Here is a 19938-nt window from a genome sequence, read left to right on the forward strand (position 1 = left end):
TTCTTTGTGGTTGTAACTAGATAATTTACTTGCCTGTATGCCAGATGCAGGAACTCTTTCCTACAATCCATGCCATTTTACTGTGGAAATTGAATATGTGCCATCAAGACACAAGTACTAAACCATAAATCTGATTTCCATCATAACAGCAAATATGGCAAGAGACAAGGCAAGATAAAAGGAAAGTGAATTTACCAAATAAGAATCTGTTATTCCAGAAAGTTCTCCTTTTGATTTGAAGAAGAGATTGAATAGTTACCTCACACCTTAAAACAGAAAGTAGCAGCAGACCCACTATTACATACTGTACTAACGGGATAAGATACAACTCTTAGCTTTGCATAATCTGTGTAAAAAAGATATGCTTGACATTTGTGGAATGTCATTTCTCTTTATAGAATTATAGGCAAGATTTCTCCAATAAAACTTAACTTAAGCCAGTTATAAAACTATAACTTCACATCAAAATTTTAAAAAGTTAAAAAATGTGTTTAAATATGTACATATCACACAGGAGTGCTTGAATGTTCCTGCAGATTGTGTTGCTGGTCAGAGTCCAGTCTACTCTCCACCTTCAAGACTGGAGTCAGCAAGGTCTTCTGATGAAGTTCTGATGAAGGTGAGAAGGACGATGAAGCGGTCGTCAAAAGCTGCACCTCTGTGCATGTGTCCTCAGATTCAGTTTTGATCCTCACACATTGGGAGTCAACTTCTAATTCTCGCTTTCCAGTTAAACCAAAATCCATGTTAGAATTGCCTTCTGTATTTTGGGTGGCTTCTACAACAGGGTGGTACTGTTTAAGCCTTATGTGCCAGGCCAGGCTGCACACTGCTGACACTGTTTTGAACTGATGAATAACATTTCTAGGGATGAAGTAGATATCATTGTCGCAGAGCTGGATCCTAGCGTAACGAATGCCTTCCCGCCTCATTTGGTTTAGTTTAGCTTCATCCACCCACTGTACACACTAAAGAAAGGCAAAAAATTGCATAAGACTTTAAAATATGTCATTTATTCAAGAAAAGTATAATTAGTGCAAGTTGGGATAAAATGTGTTACAAACAACAATCAAATTAAAGTAAAACATTATTAAATGAGATGTAACTTTATAAAATGTCCTGTCCAGAAACATTTTTTCTCATATTTTACCACCTTATTAGTAACAAAGGAAGCCATGGGATCATTTGAATAAGCACTTGAAAGTACAGCTAAATATCAATACTCTTTGCCATACATAAAAGCAACATTTTATCTCCTCCTTTAGTGTCTAGCCAGCCTTTTGTAGTTGAGGGCCCACAATGCAATGCAGTTAACAAAAGAAACTATGCATGAGCAAAAGTGAGTGCCCTGGACCCTGTCACTATCCCAGGTCTACCTGGCATCCCAAAGATGGAAAGGATGTCAAAAGCTTTCTGCTTGGGAAGTGCTATTTTAATAATTTCTGATACCTCCTCCCATCCCCCACCCCACAACCTTTAATAAAAATAAAAATAAAACTCAAGCCAGGTGTGGTGGTGCATGCTTGCAATCCCAGCATTCGGGAGGCTAAGACCTGAGGATCGCAGTTCATGGACAGCCTCAGCTACTTAGTGAGGCCCTCTGCAACACAGTGAAACCCGATTTCAAAATAAAGGGGCAGGGGCTGTAGCTTGGAGATCAAATGCCCCTGGATTCCATCCCCAGACACACACACACACAAAAAAAAAAAAAAAAAAAAAAAAAAAAACCTCACTATTCTACATATTCAATATACAAAATAAAATGGGTACAGATCCTTATTTCCAATATTGCACTCAAGAGTTATTACCTGGGAGACTGGAGGCTCATGAAGGTCTAGCTGAAGTCTCTGTACAACATCAGTGAAGTCCTCAGCATGAAAACAGATCACATCTTTGGTTATACGAGGTTGGTCACTCCTAATATTTTAAGAAAATTAAAGTTTTAGGGACAAGCATCCTGATTAAAAAAAAAAAAAACAGTAAAAATTTCAATTTTCCAGTTTTTGAAAATACTACTACTAGAGTAAAGAAATACAATCCATATCCTCTGAGGACTAAATGTTCACTTGCTTCTCTAGTCAATTTTCAAAAATAAAAACCAATAAAACGTCAAGAAAAAACATAGGAACCAGATTAGTTACTGCAAAATTATTATTATTTTTTTTTGTGTGTGGTACTAGGGTTCCTAGAAACCCTTCTACCTCCAGGCTACGCTCCCAGACCCATTTTTATACATTTTTATTTGGAAACAGGGTCTCTTAAGCCAACGCGGCTGGCTTTGAACCTGCGAGATCCTCCTGACTCCGCCTCCCAAGTGCGGGGATTACAATCATGTGCTACCACTCCCAGCTAGTTACTGCAAAATTAAAACAATGGCTAAAAAAAGTTTTATTCTAAATGAGATGCATTTGCAGTTCTCTCATTAGTTTATATCTCTATGTCCTAAGCTTTGTTAAAATTGGGCTTCAACTGAATATAAAATGGCACAGCAACTATGTAAAACAGTCTAGCAGTTTCTCAAAACATTAAAAATAACCATATGATCCAGAAACTCCACTTTTGGGTATATATTGAAAATAATTGAAAGCACAGACATGAAGAGAATTTATACACCCATGTTCAAAGCCAAACACACAAAAGGTAGAAGCAACCCAAAGTCTAATAATCAATTAGGAAAGTGTGTACGATGGACTGTACTCAGCCCAAAAGCAGAAGGAGATTGTGACACTTGCTATAACATGGATGAACCTTGAGGACATTATGATATGAGAAATAAGTCATTCACAGAAAGACACATACTCTATAATATCACATAATTATATGAGGTATCTACAATAGTTATATTTATAACAACAGGAAGAACAATAATAGTTACCAGAGCCTTGGGGCCAAAAGGGAAAAAGGACTGAATTGTTCAATAGAGTTTTAATTAAGCAAGATGAAAGTATTTAGATGTTTTGCAACAATGTGATTAAAATTAACAGTAATGAACATACAGTTTTAAAATGTTTAAGATGGTGAACTTTGTTATGTGTATCTTATCACAATTTAAATATTGATCTCCAATCTTTTAAATAGAGTCTACATTTTCTCAGACAACATTAAATGACCTTACAGTTAAGTTCCATTAACTTACCATTCACCAAACTGTACAGCTTTCAAAACCCCAACAGCAGCCGTACTCTGCCAGTCAAACCCCTGACCTACATGATCAGCATGAGCTCTGGTCCTATCTTCAAAAAGGACTTCACGGGGTTCACTGGTCCGAGGTAGGTACTGGAGATTTTTAATTTCATTCATTGATCTAGAGTTGATTTGATTTTGAACAAAGGGAGGGCAATAAAAACAACAAAAAAATTAATAGCAAAAAGGTGAAAAAGTGCTGAAATACTTGATTACATAAGATTAGGGCTGAAAAGGATACAATAATTTTGATCATTAGCATTTAATGTACTATACTCTAATGATTAATATAACTTTCTTTTCCCCTGCAGGCCATAAAAAAGCAGCTGTATCTTTGATTAAGCACAGATATAGTACTTGAACCTATAAAATTTGGTTGTCTAGCAACAGAAAATATAGTTCAAAGTATAAAACATATATGTGATGTGAATCATCATTTCTAATTCTTAAAAGGACTCTACTAGACCTTTTACTCAGCATGGCAAACTAAGCATCTATGAGCTTTCCTTCCATGTTAAAGTGAAACAGGCTTCAAACTAAAACTGAGAGAAGAGATTAGATGAGGGAATGGACGGGCACATAGAAAAAATAGAATTGGTCATGAGTTGATAACTATTGGTACTTAGTACATGGGAGTTTACTATCTCCTGCTTTTTATGTGCTCAAAAATTTCTAAATATAACAATCTAAAAGTGATAGTAAAGAAATGAAGAAGCAGCCACAAAGGAAATGAATTACTGAATGAGCACTATCAATAAACTTCCAAATGATGAAAAATGATCACAGTCTAAAACTAATAAAATGAGCAAAAAAGCCACAAGATGGGATCAGCAGCCAAAAAGTCAGCAGATCTGCCCAACAGACCTTTGAGAAAGAAGCCCTAGTCAAAAAAGGCCAGGCATAATAACTGGTAAGAGACAAAAATGAAGTGAGCCTAAGAAAGGGGGAATTAAATAAAACTCCATGTAAACCAGTCACTCACCACCGCTGTATAAAGACATTTACTGGTATGGAGTAAATAAAATGTGGCTACCCCCAAACATCCATTCTTGCCCTTTATTTCCCTGACAAATCCTGATTTTTATTAGGTATTTGATCTTTATCTATGACATTATTCACACGCTCCAGAGAGATATGGATGAATCCTAGCAAATTATTGTATGCGCATTCCCCTTGCCAGTGATTAATTTAAGAAAGGACATGAAATGATGCTCGTTGATACTATGAAAGGAAATTTGCTGAGGAGTCTTCAGAGAAGTTTCCTACCTCATAATAAAGAAGTTTAAGAAAAGAGTTACTTCTATCAGCTATAACAAGATCCAGAGGTAATACCTAGAAGAGCTATAACAATTCAACAAAAATTAAAGGAGTGAATGTGAGTACGAGGCCCATGCAAAGAGAATGAAGAGGCAGAGAAATGGAAGGGACTTGGTTCTTTGATGATCATATGATCATATGGTGCCCAGAAGCCACCCCTCCCTCCCCCCCGCCCCTCTCTGTCTCTTTTCTTTTGTACTAGGAGTTGGAACCTAGGGATATTTTACCTCCACACTTTTTATTTTGAAAAAGTCTCACAAAATTGCTGAGACTGGCCTCAACTCTGCAATCCTCCTTTCTCAGCCACTCAAGTACTGGGATTACTGCCACCACACTTAGCTTTCTCCAGACTTAATATATAGGGTAACATTTTATTTTGTGTACCACTTTGAGTGGGTTTTCTTAGTTGTTGTTGTTTATAGTAAAAACTATTGTCATAAAAACTTCAACCCAAAAAAAAATTTCATGTTTTTCTCTAAACATATTGAATTTGCCATATGAATATAAATAACATAATTCTCTCACATGTGGACATATCATTTAAAGTCTGTATGTTTAAAATGAACCCTACCCACTGGCAAGTCTCACTGAAATATAAACAGAACTTCCAATAAGTCAAATATGTTACTCCAAAATATGCTTTATTCCAAAATATGAATAGATCACCTGAGAATTACCAGATATCTAAAGACCACAGACTGAGAAAGGAAAAATAACAATACTAAAATTTTAAAATTCAAAAGAAAGGTTAGAAGATAAGTCAGTAAATGTTTCTAAATCAAAATAAAAGAGACTGCAGAAAAGATAAGCAAATCAGAAAATCTATTATCCAACTAATAGTGGCTTGAGAAAAAAAAAAAAAAGCTGGGTGTGGTAACACACACTTATAATCCTATTACTTAGGAAACTGAGGCAGGAGGATCACAAGTTCCTGGCCAGCCTCAGCAACTTAGTGATGCTCTCAGAAACCTGGTGAGACCTTGTTTCAAAATAAGAAATAAAATTGGGCTATGGGTGTGCCTTGTAGGCAGAGTGACTCTGGGTTCACTCTCCAGGATCAAAGAGGTGGGGAGAGGGAGGGAGTGAAAGAAAAAGGAGAAGGAGGAAGAGAACCACTATCACCAGAGTAATTAAGAAAAAAAAAATCCAAGAAGGGAAAAAAAGACATTAATCTTTAAATTTAAGGGATGACAACAAAAGGGATGAATAAAAAATCCCGGCGCTTGAAAGGCAGAGACAGAAGGATCTCGCAGGTTCAAAGCCAGCTGCATGCGCTGGCTTAAGAGACCCTGTTTCCAAATAAAAATGTATAAAAATAGGTCTGGGAGTGTAGCCCGGAAGTAGAAGGGTTTCCAGGAACCCCAGTACCACCAAAATATAATAAATAAATAAATAAATAAATAAATAAATAAATAATAAAAGTGATCAGGGCAGCATAGTGGTGCATGCCTATAATCCCAGTACAAGACCAGCTCTCAATAACTCAGGGAGACCCTGTTTCAAAATAAAATAAGATGAAATAGCTGGGGATAATGGCCCAAGCATGTAATCCCAGAATTTGGGAGATTGAGACAGTAGGATTGGAGATTCAAGGCCAGTCTCATCTACTTAGGCCTCTTCAACTTAGTGAAACTCTGTTTCAAAATAAAGAATAGGAAAAATAGGGCTGGGGTGAGGGGTATAGCTTGGAGGTAGAATGCCCCCAAGTTAAATCTCTGGTACTGCAAAAAAATGAAATAGGCTAGTTATCTCAGAAGTAGAAGGCCCCTGGGTTAGATCCCTAGTGGGAATGGGAGGGAGGCAGAGAGGGGAGGGAAGGGGAGTGGAAACCCAAACCAAGACATATTGAGAAACTTCAGACTGCCAATGGTAGAAGATGCTGTAGCCGGGCGTGGTGGCGCACACTTGTAATCCCAGCATTCTGGAGGCTGAGACTGGAGAATCATGGTTAGTGGACAGCCTCAGTGACTAAGTGAGGCCCTTCGCAACTCAGTGAGACCCTGTTTCAAAATAAAGAATAAAAAAGAAAATAGGGCATGGACAGACAAAAAAAATCCTAGGTCGATAATTGTGAAATGAGCATTCCACACTGTTGAGAAGAGGAACACAGAGCTTCAGAAGATTTTAATGCAAAACCTTGATGTGTTTATGTGAAAGGGAAAAAGACTGATTTCATGTTAGAGAGTAGAATAGTGGTCATCAGAGGCTGAAAAGGTTAAAAAAAGAAAGAGAATAGAAAGAGGCTAGTAATGGAGACCAACATACAGTTAGACAGTAAAAATAAACTCTAGTGTTCTATAGCACAGTAGGGTTAAGTATTAAGTATACAGTTAACAAAAATTATGTATTTCAAAATAAGTAGAGGAGTTCAAAGGTTCTCAAGACAAAGAAATGGTATTTGAGGAGCTGGAAATGCTAATTAACTCCAATTTGATTATTATACATTGCACAGATGTACTTAATTATCACACTGCACCCACCCTGTAAACATATGCAATTATTGTATGTCAAAAATTAGTTAACAGACAGTTTGATACACAAGGTAACTACTAACACCCTTCAAAAACAAAAACATAAAGAAAAAGGGGTTAAGCCAGGCTCAGTAGCTATAATCCCAGTACTTGGGAGACTGAACTAGAGGAGAGTAAGTTGGAGGAAAGCCTCAGCAATATATAACTCTCAGCAACCTAGTGAGACCCTGTTTCAAAACAAAAAATAAAAGACTGGGCGTGGTGGTGCACGCTCGTAATCCCTGCGCTTGGGAGGCTGAGACAGGAGGATCGCATAGGTTCGAAGCCAGCCTCAGCTACCTAGTGAGGCTCTCAGCAACTTAGTGAGACCCTGTTTCCAAATAAAATATATTAAAAAAAAAAAAGGTCTGGGAGTATAGCCTGGAGGTAGAAAGCCTCTGGGTTCCACCCTCAGTACCACCAAAACAAAAAATAAAGGGCTGAGGGTGTAGCTCAGAGGTAAAATGCTCCCTGGATTCAATCCCTAATAACACCCCCTACACACACACACACACACACACACACACACACACACTCACGAGAATGCCAAATAGGTAAGTCATTGTAGTTCCAGAAGAAAGTACTGTATCTTAACCAATAGACTAGAAGATATTTAGTTAAGAAAAATGTCCCCTGTCAACAAAGTGTAATCAGAATCAAACAAAGAACAATAAAAAATTAAAAATATGATCCAAATATAAAACTAAAATGTGGCATGATTCTGAATATGCACATGAAAGATTGTTCTGTATATTTTTCCATTGAATGACAAGAGAATATTGGAACAACAGAATGATAATTTCTAGCCTTCTATGAGTTTGCAGTAAATATTATCTACCTATATTATAAATGCTACTTCCTTGATTTCCAATTTTAGAATTCACCTAACTGACTTAAAACCTAATTATGATTTTATTTTATTTTGTGGTACTGGGGATTGAACTCAGAAGCATTCTACCTCTAAGATACAACCCTAGCCCTTGTTTTCTTTAATTTTTGAAACAGGGTCTTGCTAAATTACTATGCACTAATCTCAAACTTGAATCCTCCTGTCTCAGCCTCCTGAGGACTGGGATTATAAGCATGCAACATCGCACCTCACCTAGTTATGGTTTTAAAGCAGTCTATGAATTGACTTCAAAAAGTGTAATTACAGGGCTATAGGGTAGCTTTGTGGCAGAATGCATGCCTAGCAATGTGGGAGGGCCTGGGTTCGATTCCCAGCACCAAATAAAGACAGAAAGAAAGAAAACAATGTATTAGTACAATAAGTACAGCTAACAGAACGAAGTTGAGAGAAAGGGTAAAGTAGGGGACATCTTACCATTCATAAAATAGGCAACAGTAAGGAATACCCATATATTCCCATCAAGAAATCAATGTTTTCTGGACGTGGCGGCACATGCCTGTAATCCCAGTACATAGGAGGCTGAGACAGGAGGAACACAGGTTTGAGCCCAGCCTCAGCAACTTTTTGAGGTTCTCTGCAACTCAGACTTTGTTTCAAAATAAAGAATAAAAATAGGGCTGGGGGACTTCCGGGAAGATGGCGACCGAGAAAAGCGGGGCTTAAGAGTCCCGCTAACAACCAATCACCATTACCACAAAAAGAGCGCCTTTCATAGCCAGAAAACACCATCACCAGAAAAACAAAAAAAACCACCAGGCTCCAGAGAGAAAGCGGACTGAGAACAGAGCTCAGGGCCACAGAGGAGACACACGTGCCCGAGGACGCGGCAGCAGCGCCATACTGCCGGCGGCAGCGGCGAACTCAACGGACGGCTACAGCAAGCCAGGTGAGCCGCTGCGGAACAGCCAGGCGGGATCTTTCGGCGCAGACAGCATTTAAAGCTCCCAGTGGCTGAGCTCAGCACACACTGCAGGGATTCAGAGTGGAAATCAAAACCAGAGAAGAAAAAATACACCAGCCTCATGGCCAAGGGCGTGGCAGAGGCGCCATATTGCCACCGGCGGCGGCAGCAGCAGTGAATTCACCGAGTCCAGTACAGCTACATCTGCGTACTCAAGAACAGTGAGTCAAATTGCGGGCCACAGAGGAGAAATCGCAGTATTGGGCCTCCTGGGACTTGACCCAGTGAGGGAGTGGTGGTGGCAGAGATATCACACCATAGGAGAACGTGCAACCTGGCACCCCCCATAGTTTAAAGCAGCCTCTATCGACTCCCTGGGTCGGAGACTCTGTGATACAACCCAGTAAAGGAGTAGTGGGGTCTGAGATAATACAGACTCGAGATCCAGAGCACCTTAAGTGAAGCCATAGTGACCCAAGGGAAGAACCCAGAGAAGGCACAAACCTCCGAAATCATGGGAAAGAGAAATAACACTGGAGTAATGAATGTGCACAACCCCACAACATCAGAACCTGATAAAACAGAAAATCAGAGATTTCTAGAAGATCAAATCAGGAAAATAACTGTAGAAATAATAGAGGTGCTTCGAAAAGAACTCAGAGAGAGCCAAAAAGAGATAAAGGATGCAATTAATGAAGTAAAGGCCTCAATTCAAAGCACAAACAACCGATTAGACCACATGGAGAACAGAATCTCGCTCTTAGAAGATGAGCAATCCAAAAATGAATGCATAGTTTCTAATCTAGAAAAAAATATCCAACAGCAGGAATCTGACATTGAAGAAATATGGGCCCATCTTAAGAGAGCTAACCTAAGAATAATTGGAATAGAGGAGGGAAAAGAAAGTGATACCAAAGGGATCAACAATCTCTTCAAGGAAGTAATAGCAGAAAATTTTCCAAATATAGAGCAAGAGGTTGATACACAGATCCAGGAAACTTATAGAACTCCCTTTAGACAGGATCCGAGAAGAGGATCCCCACGCCATATAATTGTCAAAATGATCAATGTGGAAGCCAAGCAGAGAATCTTAAAGGCAACAAAAACAAAGGGCCAACTGACATTCAGAGGCAAACCAATTAGAATCACTCCAGACTTCCCAAACCAAGTCATGAGAGCCAGAAGGGCTTGGAGTAACATATTCCAAACTCTGAAAGAAAACAACTTCCAGCCAAAAATTTCCTATCCAGCAAAACTTTCTATCAAATTAGATGGAGAAATAAGAACCTTCCATGACAAACAGAAACTGAAGGAATTTATGTCTTCAAAACCAGCGCTAGAGAAAATACTCAAAGAAATTAACTACAAAGAAGAAATAGGTAACACTCACCAGAACCAGAGAAACAAGAGTTTCCATCCAACAGACAACTAAGATTGGTTATCTGTGGAGATTCATTATTTATGTTAGTCTTTTACCTATCTCTAAGTTGTATTGTTTGCCTTTATTGTTGTTAATTTTTAGGATTTCTAGTTGGAATATTAATATACCTTCAGATATAGCATTTGGAAATATTTTATCCAATTCTATTAGTAACTTTTAACTCTGTTTACATTGTCTTTGGATATACAATATTATCTTTTATTTTTTAGGGAGTTTGTATATTCTTCTGTTGCCTGTGCCATTGAAATCATATCCAAGAAATCACTGCCAATTTCAATGTTGTGAGGTTTTATGACCCAGATTTTCTCCTAAAAGTTTATAGTCTTAAGATTTATATTTAGGTCTTTTATCTATTTTGAGTTAATACTTGTATATGGGATTAGGTAAAGGTCCAATTTTATTCTTTTCCATGTAATTATTATTTTTCAACAATATTTAGTTAAAAGATTATTATTTCCACCACCAAATGTTCGTGGAAACCTTGTCAAAAATAACTTGACAATATAGGGAAGAATTTAGCTCTAGGCTTGTATTTAACTCCAATGGTCTATATATCTGCCTTTAGAACAGTCCTACACTGTTTCAATTATTGTAGCTTTATATGGTTTGAAATCAGAAAATATATATCTGCTAGCTTTGTTCTTTTTCAAGATCGTTTTGGGTATCTAGAATTCATATTCCATATTAGGATAGATTTTTTTCTGAAAAATATATAAATATATGATAGTTTCACCTAAAAAAACAGAAAAAAATATGCTCTAGTAAGAAAGAAAGCAAAAAGAAATATTGAAATGCTATCTTTAAATCATCAAACGCTTGGTATCAGACAAATGAAACTGTTATGTGAGATTATCATTTTTAATTCTGGATAAATTGCTATAATACTAGATGTCAACTACTAAGCCAAGCATGGGAAGGAGGGATGGGGAGAGAATGGGGTGGGGATCGGGTGGGGGCTGACTGGGCGATGTGTGCATGTATGTCTACAAAAGTTTGTATCCCACTATGATGTATGAATACAGTGCACCAATAAAATAAAATTTAAAAAAAAAAATAAAAAAAAAAAAAAATAGGGCTGGGGGTATAGCTCAAAGACAGAATGCCCTTGGGTTCCATCCCCAGTACCCCCCGGAAAAAAACCCAGAAATCAACATCCTATCAAAAAATCTTTCCAAAAGAGGGCATTGTAAAAAAAAAAAAAAAAAAAAAATTTTGCCTAGAGCAAAACTAACTTTTTTAAACATGGTGCATGTACCAGGGGCATTCAACTTCCAAGCTACACCCCTAGTCCTATTTTTATTTTATTTTTTTTTTAATTTTCTGAAACAGAGTCTCACTAAGTTGCAGAGAGCCTCACTAAGTAGCTGAGACTGTCCGCAAACCTCCATCCTCTGGTCTCATCCTCCTGAATGCTAGGATTACAAGCATGTGCCACACCCGGCTCTAAAATGATCTTCATTGGCAGTGCCCTCTATAGCTAGATGGTGTATCATACTAATTCCACCATTTTCATCAACCAGTTTTCATTATAATACACACCAAAAAAATATTTATGTTTTGATTAATTCATTCTAATTCAAAGTGCTTTTAAATGCTTCACTTAAGAATACTTAATCCCAACAGAAGTAAAATTTGATTGTACCTCAAATCAGCGGGGAAATAATAAATTACTAAGTAAATGATGTTGGTCCAGCTAACACTTCTATATGAAAACCAATCCAGAAACTTTTTTTTTCTTTTTTTTTTAAAACTAATTAAACTCTGGGATATTCCACCTCTGAGGTATAACCCCAGCCTATTTTTTATTCTTGATTTTGAAACAGGGTCTAAGTTGTAGAGGGCCTCACTAAGTAGCTATGTCTGGCCAAGAACCCAAGATCTTCCTATCTCAACTTTCCAAGTACTGGGATTAAAAGTGTGTACCACCTTGTCTGGCTGTTAGGAACATATTTAAGTATGTAAATACTGAAATTACAAAAGTACTAAGAGAAAATACAAATAGTTTATAATACTAGAGTAAGCTTACTAGTATAGAATAAACACCAGAGGAAAAGATACGTAGATCTAACTGTATATAAATAAAACTTCAGTGAATGTAAAACAAGAAAAAGTAAAATCACACTGAAGCTAAAAGAAAAACTTGCAACTTAAAAACCAAAGGTGGTGGCGCACGCTTGTAATCCCCGCACTTGGGAGGCTGAGACAGGAGGATCGCATGGGTTCGAAGCCAGCCTCAGCTACTTAGTGAGGCTTTCAGCAACTTAGTGAGACCCTGTTTCCAAATAAAATATAAAAAAGGTCTGGGAGTATAGCCTGGAAGGAGAAAGCCTCTGGGTTCCACCCCCAGTACCACCAAAAAAAAAAAAAAAAAACCCCAAAGGTGATTATAAGATATACATTTTACAAAAAACAAACCCCCATAACCACTACCAACAAAAATACCAGAACAGATTAAAAAAAAATAAAATAAAATAAATCACCAAGCCAGGCGTAGTGGCGCACACTTGTAATTTCAGCATTCAGGAGGCTGAAACCAGAGGATTGCAGTTCGCTTAGTGAGGCCCTTCACAACTCAGTGCGATCTGTTTCAAAAATAAAAAGACCAGGCCGGGCGTGGTGGCGCACGCTTGTAATCCCCACGCTTGAGAGGCTGAGACAGGAGGATCGCACGGGTTTGATGTCAGCCTCAGCTACTTAGTGAGGCTCTCAGCAACTTTAGTGAGACCCTGTTTCCAAATAAAATAGCAAATAGGTCTGGGAGTATAGCCCAGAGGTAGAAAGCCTCTGGGTTCCACCCCAGTACCACCAAAAAAAAAAAAGGACTAAAAAAAATAGGGCTGGGGTGTAGCCCAGAGGTACAATGACCCTGGGTTCCATCCCCAGTATAGAAAAACAAACAAACAAAATTACCAAGAAAAAATAACTAATAAAAGTAAATTGAGCTTGTGTGGTAGCACACATCTGTGATCTCAGTATTTGGGAGGTTGAGACAAGAAGATCATAGGTTTGAGGACAGTCTCAGCAAATAGTGAAACACTTAGCAACCTATCAAGACCCTATTTCTTTTTTGGGGGGGCGTGGTACTGGGGGTGGAACCCAGAAGCTTTCTACTTCTGGGCTATACTCCCAGACCTTTTTTCTATTTTATTTGGAAACAGGGTCTCACTAAGTTGCTGAAAGCCTCACTAAGTAGCTGAGGCTGGCTTCGAACCCGTGTGATCCTCCTGTCTCAGCCTCCCAAGCGTGGGGATTACAAGTGTGCGCCACCAGGCCCGGCAAGACCCTATTTCAAAACAAAATATAAAAAGAGTTGGGGAGCATCTTAGAGGTAGAATGGCCTGGGTTCAATCCCCAGTACCATACAAACACAAATAAACTGAAATGAGATACTTTGGTTTGATCACATCAAGGTTTTTGTTTTGTTTTGTTTTGTTTTGTTCTGGGGATGGAACCCTGGATTTTTCTACCCCCAGGCTACACTTCCAGACCTATTTTATATTTTATTTGGAAACAGAGTCTCACTAAATTGCTGAAAACCTCACTAAGTAGTTGAAGCTGGCTTCAAACTTGAGCAATCCTGTCTCAGCCTCCCAAATTCTGGGATTACAAGCATGAGCCACCATGCCCAGCACAAGAATTTTTCTTTCTTTCTTTCTTTTTTTTTTTTTTTAAAGAGTGTTATCCCAGCATTTGGGTGACTGAGACAGGAGGATCACAGTTCTTGGCCAGCCTCAGCTACTAAAATGAGGCCCTGCCAGGCGTGGTGGCACACGCTTGTAATCCCAGCATTTGGGAGGCTGAGACTGGAGGATGGCGGTTCGCGGACAGCCTCAGCTACTTAGTGAGGCCCTCCACAACTTAGTGAGACCCTGTTTCAAAATAAAAAATAACAAATTGGGCAGGGGTTGTAGCTCGGAGGTCAAATGCCTCTGGGTTTCATCCCCAGACCCACACACACACAAAAAAAAAAAAAGAGAGAGAGAGAGAGTGAGTGTTAGTGGGTGGTGTGAGAAAGGGGCACTGGGTAGAAAGAGAAATTGATATATTTCTGGAAAACCATTAAAAATTTGCGTATTTTGAGCCCTTAAGAATTTGTACTAACTGGGCATGTTGGTGCATACTTTTAATCCTAGTACTTAAGAGGCTGAGACAGGAAGAACGCCAGTCTTAGCAACTTAACAAGACCTTGTTTCCAAATAAAATATAAAATAGAAATGGATATATAGCTTGCACACAGAATGCCCCTGAGTTCAAGCTGCATTACAAAAAACAAAAAGGATTCCTACTAAGAAAACACACATATGTACAAAGATATCTACCAACCATTATCCACCCATCCATCTATCCATGGTAAAGATATATGCATTTAACACATGGCTGTGGGGAATGTAAGACTGCTAATTAGTGGCTGATTTGCTGATTTCTGTGGTATAAATACTCCCAATGTGGCCAATTTTCAGGTACTAATATAATAGCATTCAATGTGGAATTGGAAGGTAATGCTAATAATGATTCTTCTGAGCATTTATAAACTGGCTCCAGCACACCACTGTCATTTGTAGGAACACAATACACTAAATACAAACTAAATAAATCTTGGTAAGTTTTAGTAAAGCTACATGGTTATTAGAAATTATCTTAATATACACATAAACCTAAGGGGAAAAATCTCCCAAGTTTTTTTGTACAAGGAAAACTTATGAGTATATATGAACTAAAATTTGAATAGTTAATATGCTTAAGTGAGTGGACTTATGGTTGGTTGTTTTTTCTTCTTTTCTGCCTTTTCTTAATTCATTTCTAGTTTTTGTTTTGTTTTTTGTTTGTGTTTTTTTTTTTGGTGGTTGTGGTGCTAGGAATCAAACCTAGGGCCTTGTGCAAGCTGGACAAATGGTTTACCACTAAACCTCACCCTTTCTTTTAAAAGTTTATAATAATCAGTAAACAATGGCCATTTCTTCTTTGAAATATCGAATAAAAACTGTGTATAGTATTTAAGAGTTAAGTGGAATTTCAAGTTCCATCATCATCATCATCATCATCACCATCATGTATAAAACCAGCTATGGTCAGTGGATGTGCACAAGTTTCAATTAATTGGTGGATTTCACACTACTTCCTCTCTGCAAACACATAGTTTTTACAAAGTATTTCCATGAATCATCTTAAGTATCTAAGGTTACTCTATACTTGCTTAAGTGTCATTCTCTTATGTTTTAAGATTTAGACTAGTCCATTAGAACTCACTTTTGTTTTATTTATTTATTTATTTATTTATTTATTTATTTATTTATTTATTTATTTATTTTGCGGGTCTGGGGGTGGAACCCAGGACCATTTGACCTCTGAGCTACACCCCCTGCCCTATTTTTTATTCTTTATTTTGAAACCAGGTCACACTGAGTTGCAGAGGGCCTCACTAAGTAGCTGAGACTGTCCACGAATTGTGATCCTCCAGGTCTCAACCTCCTGAATGCTGGGATTACAAGCGTGTACCGTACCACCACACCCAGCTTAGAACTCACTTTTGAACACTTTTTTTTTTTGGTGGTGCTGGGTTTCCTGGAAGCCCTTCAACCTCCGGGCTACACTTCCAGACCTATTTATATATATTTTTTATTTGGAAACAGGATCTCTTAAGCTAGCGCGGCTGACTTCGAACCTGCGCAATCCTCCCATCTCTGCCTCCCAAGCGCAGGGATTACAAGCGTGCGCCACCACACCTGGCTTGAACACTTATTTTGAGTTGCTATTTCCATAGGGTAAGCAGATATAAATCATTTAGAGCTGGGCATGGTTATGCAAGCCTGTAATCCCAGTACTTGATAGTCTGGGACAAGAGGATTACAGGTTCGAGGCCAGCCTTGGCAACTTAGCAAACCCCTCAGTAATTAGTGAGATTCTATTTTAAAAAAATAAAAATAAAAAGGGCTGGGGGGGTGGGTATAGCTCAGAGGTAGAGTACCACTGGGTTCCATTCTGAGTACCAATAAATAAATAAAACTTTCTGTCTTAAGTGAGATTGCCCAAAGTACTAGAGTGAGTTAATCTAACATTTGTTATATGTGTATGAAACATAAAATATGTTATTACAATATGAATTACCAAATCTTTGCACTATATATAGTACATTACTGGTTTCAGTGAGAAAATCCTGGTTAACTACTATATGTCAGTGAAGTGAATAAAACAGTCCCTGTACTCAAGGAGCTCAAAAGTTAGTAAGAAAAGGAAACATGTAAACAGATCATTATTGAATGGAATATGGCAGAAGCATAAAGGAACCAATGAATTGTCTAAGGGAAGAAACATAAGTTTTGAAAACTTACTAAGCATTTGCCAGGTACTTATTCTTGGTAGAAAAGAAAAGTGCAAAAAGCAAAGAGTAATGAAAGGCCATAGTTTAGAAACTGAGTTTAATATGGCTGGGAAAGACTAGAAGTAGATACAGAGAGACCTATGGGGGCTAGATTATAAGGTGTTCCCCCCTCCCCCAGATCACACTACAATGTTTTATTTTTAATACTGTGGACAGTTTGGACCTAGGTTTTAAGAAAAGAATAAAAAATTTGTTTTTTAAGATGATGCCTTATCCTGATGACTACATAATAAGTGATCTGGACTAAAGAACTGAAAACTAGAAGATTTACTGATGGGAATTCTTCAAATAACTTAGAAAAAGGTTTCAAACTGTGCTCAGCAATCAACTAAAAGAACAACAAAAAAGCCGTTTTGTTTTTTTTTTTTAATTTGAGAAAAATGTTTACCGTCGTCTTTTGAAGGGTGACTTTGGCATATCTGCTGTAGGGATCATCTGTTCTCCTGGCCTTACCCACATTATAGGTCCATCATCACTCTGGGACCTACACTGTAATCGGAGGCTGGAAAGTGTACCCCAGGGCAAAGTCATCTAGAAAGCAGATGAATGAGTCACATTAAAAAAATTTTTTACACTATTTGTAGATTAATTCCCCTCATCCAAGTAACAGTGCTAAAGAGCTTTTTTGCATATATAAAAGGAAATAAGTACTTTATTACATCATTAATATAAATATAACTGAATTGCTCTATGCCAATACTTTTATAAGCATTTCTATTCAAAACATGTATAAAGTTTAACTTAATACTTTTATTTATGTATTTTATGTTTTGCAGGTCTGGGGCTGGAACCCAGGGGCATTCAACCCGGAGCTACACCCCCTGCCCTATTTTTTTATTCTTTATTTTGAAACAGGGTCTCACTAAGTTGCAGAGGGCCTCACTAAGTAGCTGAGGCTGTCTGCGAACCACAATCCGCTGGTCTCAGCTTCCGGAATGCTGGGATTACAAGCGTGCACCACCACGGCCAGCTAACTTAATACTTTATTTAAAATGTTCACTTACTGATCCAGGCGTGGTGGTGCACGCTTGTAATCCCAGCATTCCGGAAGCTGAGACTGGAGGATCGTGGTTCACAGAAAGCCTCAGCTACTTAGTGAGGCCCTCTGCAACTCTGAGACCTGGTTTCAAAACAAAGAATAAAAAAATAGGACAGGGGGTGTAGCTCGGAGGTCAAATGCCCCTGGGTTCCAGCCCCAGACCCACAAAAAATAAATAAATAAATAAAATAAAATGCTCACTTGCGAATGATCAGAACTTTAATAATTTGAATTAACAGCCAGGTGTGGTGGCACATGCTTATAATTCCAGTACTTGGGAGGCTGAGACATGAGTATCACAGGTTTTCAGCCAGCCTCAGCTAGTTAGTGAGGTCTTCTGCAATTTAGTGAGACAGACCCTGTTTCAAAATAAAGAATAAAAAATAGGACTGGGGGTGTGACTTGGAGGTAGAATGCCCCTAGGTTCATTCAATCCCTGTTTCCACACAAACAAGTAAATAAAAAAATAAACAAACCAAATTAACACTTACTTTTAGAAATGGTGATTCTTCTAACATATCAAGGAACTCTGGGAAATAATCACCAACTTCTTCATCTACTGCTCCAACAAGACTTATCTGCCGCATAGGACCTGCTCGGTAGGTGCCACAGCAGTATGTCCTGTTGACCTGAGATAAAACGAAGAAGAAAAAAAGACAAGTGCACTATAGTTAAAGAATGAGAATAAGGTATAATTTCTAATACTGCTATTTCTATTACATACTAACTCTATCTATGGTCAGTACACTGGAAAAAGTTAATAGCTAACAGAGAGGCACCTAAGCAGGCTGGTAAATATACTAGTATGATATGTGCCACAAACAAGATTTCAATGTGCTGGTTCCAATAGTTCCAACATCTCAAAAGAAATAGCAAAGACCATAAGAAAATCTTCTCTAAGAATAAAGACTGTCAAATTCTGAGAGCATTTTAATAGTGTTATCTTTACTTACAAGGGAATTTACAAGGGAAAAAGAAGAGTGAAAGTGGCAGGATGGGGGCAGGGGCAGGGCAAAGACACTGTCAGATGAATCTTCCACAGCCGTCCTGTACTCATTCCCTAGCTCTAAAGTCTCGACTCCAAGCCAACCAGACTGACCGTCACCAAATCCACTCTCCCATTCCTTCCATTTAAGAGCTTTAACTTCAGGCAGGCTGGTCTTTTTTCTCAACTTAAGCCAAACTATTTGCATTTCCATTGATTTTTCTCTTGAATTTGCCCAACTTGGAATGTTCTCTTTTCTGTCAAGGCAAATCTTAAACATCTTTCAAAGATCAGTTCAAAGCTTTTTACACCATTAGTTTTCCTGATCATCCTCCATTATCTTCCCTTTTATTAAGTCTGTTGCCTGAAGCACATATATATTTTCTCTGTACAAGTTGAAAAACCCTTTGAGACAGCATTGAGAAACATGTGCTTAGACTTTATTGGTTGAGAATCTCTAATATGAAAATTCAAAATCTGAAAAAATGTCAGTACTGGATAGGGAAGCTCAACTTATATCAGCTCTCTAGTAAATTTAGGGCATATTCTACAAAAGTGTATATCCCAGAGAAGCCTATTTAGCATTTAAGTGTAACATACCAACTGATTCCATACAATTTGATACTATTCCTCTTATCACTTCATGTATATTCTTATCCTATCTCTAATTTATAGTCAATTTCTCTAAAGGGTAGAGCATAGATCCTGTGCATATAGATGGGTTACATTTAGAATGTTGAATTCGAAAACCAGGATTTCCAATTCAGATCAGTTACCTAGCATTTTCTACGTCAATGAAGATAATAGACAAATGATTAATTCTTGAAAAGCCTAATATATAGGTATACTTTTATAAGACAAGTCTCTGTTGAACATTCAAAAACAATTTTTTTCTGGGGGGTGGTACTGGGGGTTCCTGGAAACCCTTCTACTTCTGGGCTATACTCTCAGACCTATTTTATATTTTTATTTGGAAACAGGGTCTCTTAAGCCAGCAAGGCTGGCTTCGAACCTGTGCGATCCTCCTGTCTCCGCCTCCCAAGAGCTGGGATTACAAGCATGTGCCACCACACCTGGCTCAAAAACTGTTTTAAGAATCAATTGCAGCCAGGCATGGTGGCACACTCTTGTAATCTCAGCATTCGGGAGGCTGAGACCAGAGGAACGTGGTTTGCAGACAGCCTCAGCTACTTAGTGAGGCTGTTTGCAATTCAGTAAGACCGTTTCAAAATAAAGAATAAAAGCTGGACCTGGGGCACACGCTTGTAATCCC

At 38.2% G+C, this 19938-nt stretch overlaps 1 protein-coding gene across 1 annotated transcript in view; it reads right to left on the reverse strand.

The window, feature by feature from the left end:
• Nucleotides 1-506: 506 nt before the first annotated feature.
• RSBN1 (round spermatid basic protein 1) overlaps nt 507-19938 on the reverse strand; it is a gene marked incomplete at both ends in the record, with an annotated part of 70990 nt that continues 51558 nt past the window's right edge. The window contains 5 exons of the mRNA XM_080691503.1: nt 507-968; nt 1809-1917; nt 3137-3304; nt 17030-17172; nt 18172-18309. Coding sequence (XP_080547629.1) covers nt 507-968; nt 1809-1917; nt 3137-3304; nt 17030-17172; nt 18172-18309 — 1020 coding nt within the window. The remainder of the gene's footprint in view (nt 969-1808; nt 1918-3136; nt 3305-17029; nt 17173-18171; nt 18310-19938) is intronic.

This window comes from Muscardinus avellanarius, assembly GCF_963383645.1.
Source record: "Muscardinus avellanarius genome assembly, chromosome: 3".
NCBI lineage: Eukaryota > Metazoa > Chordata > Mammalia > Rodentia > Gliridae > Muscardinus > Muscardinus avellanarius.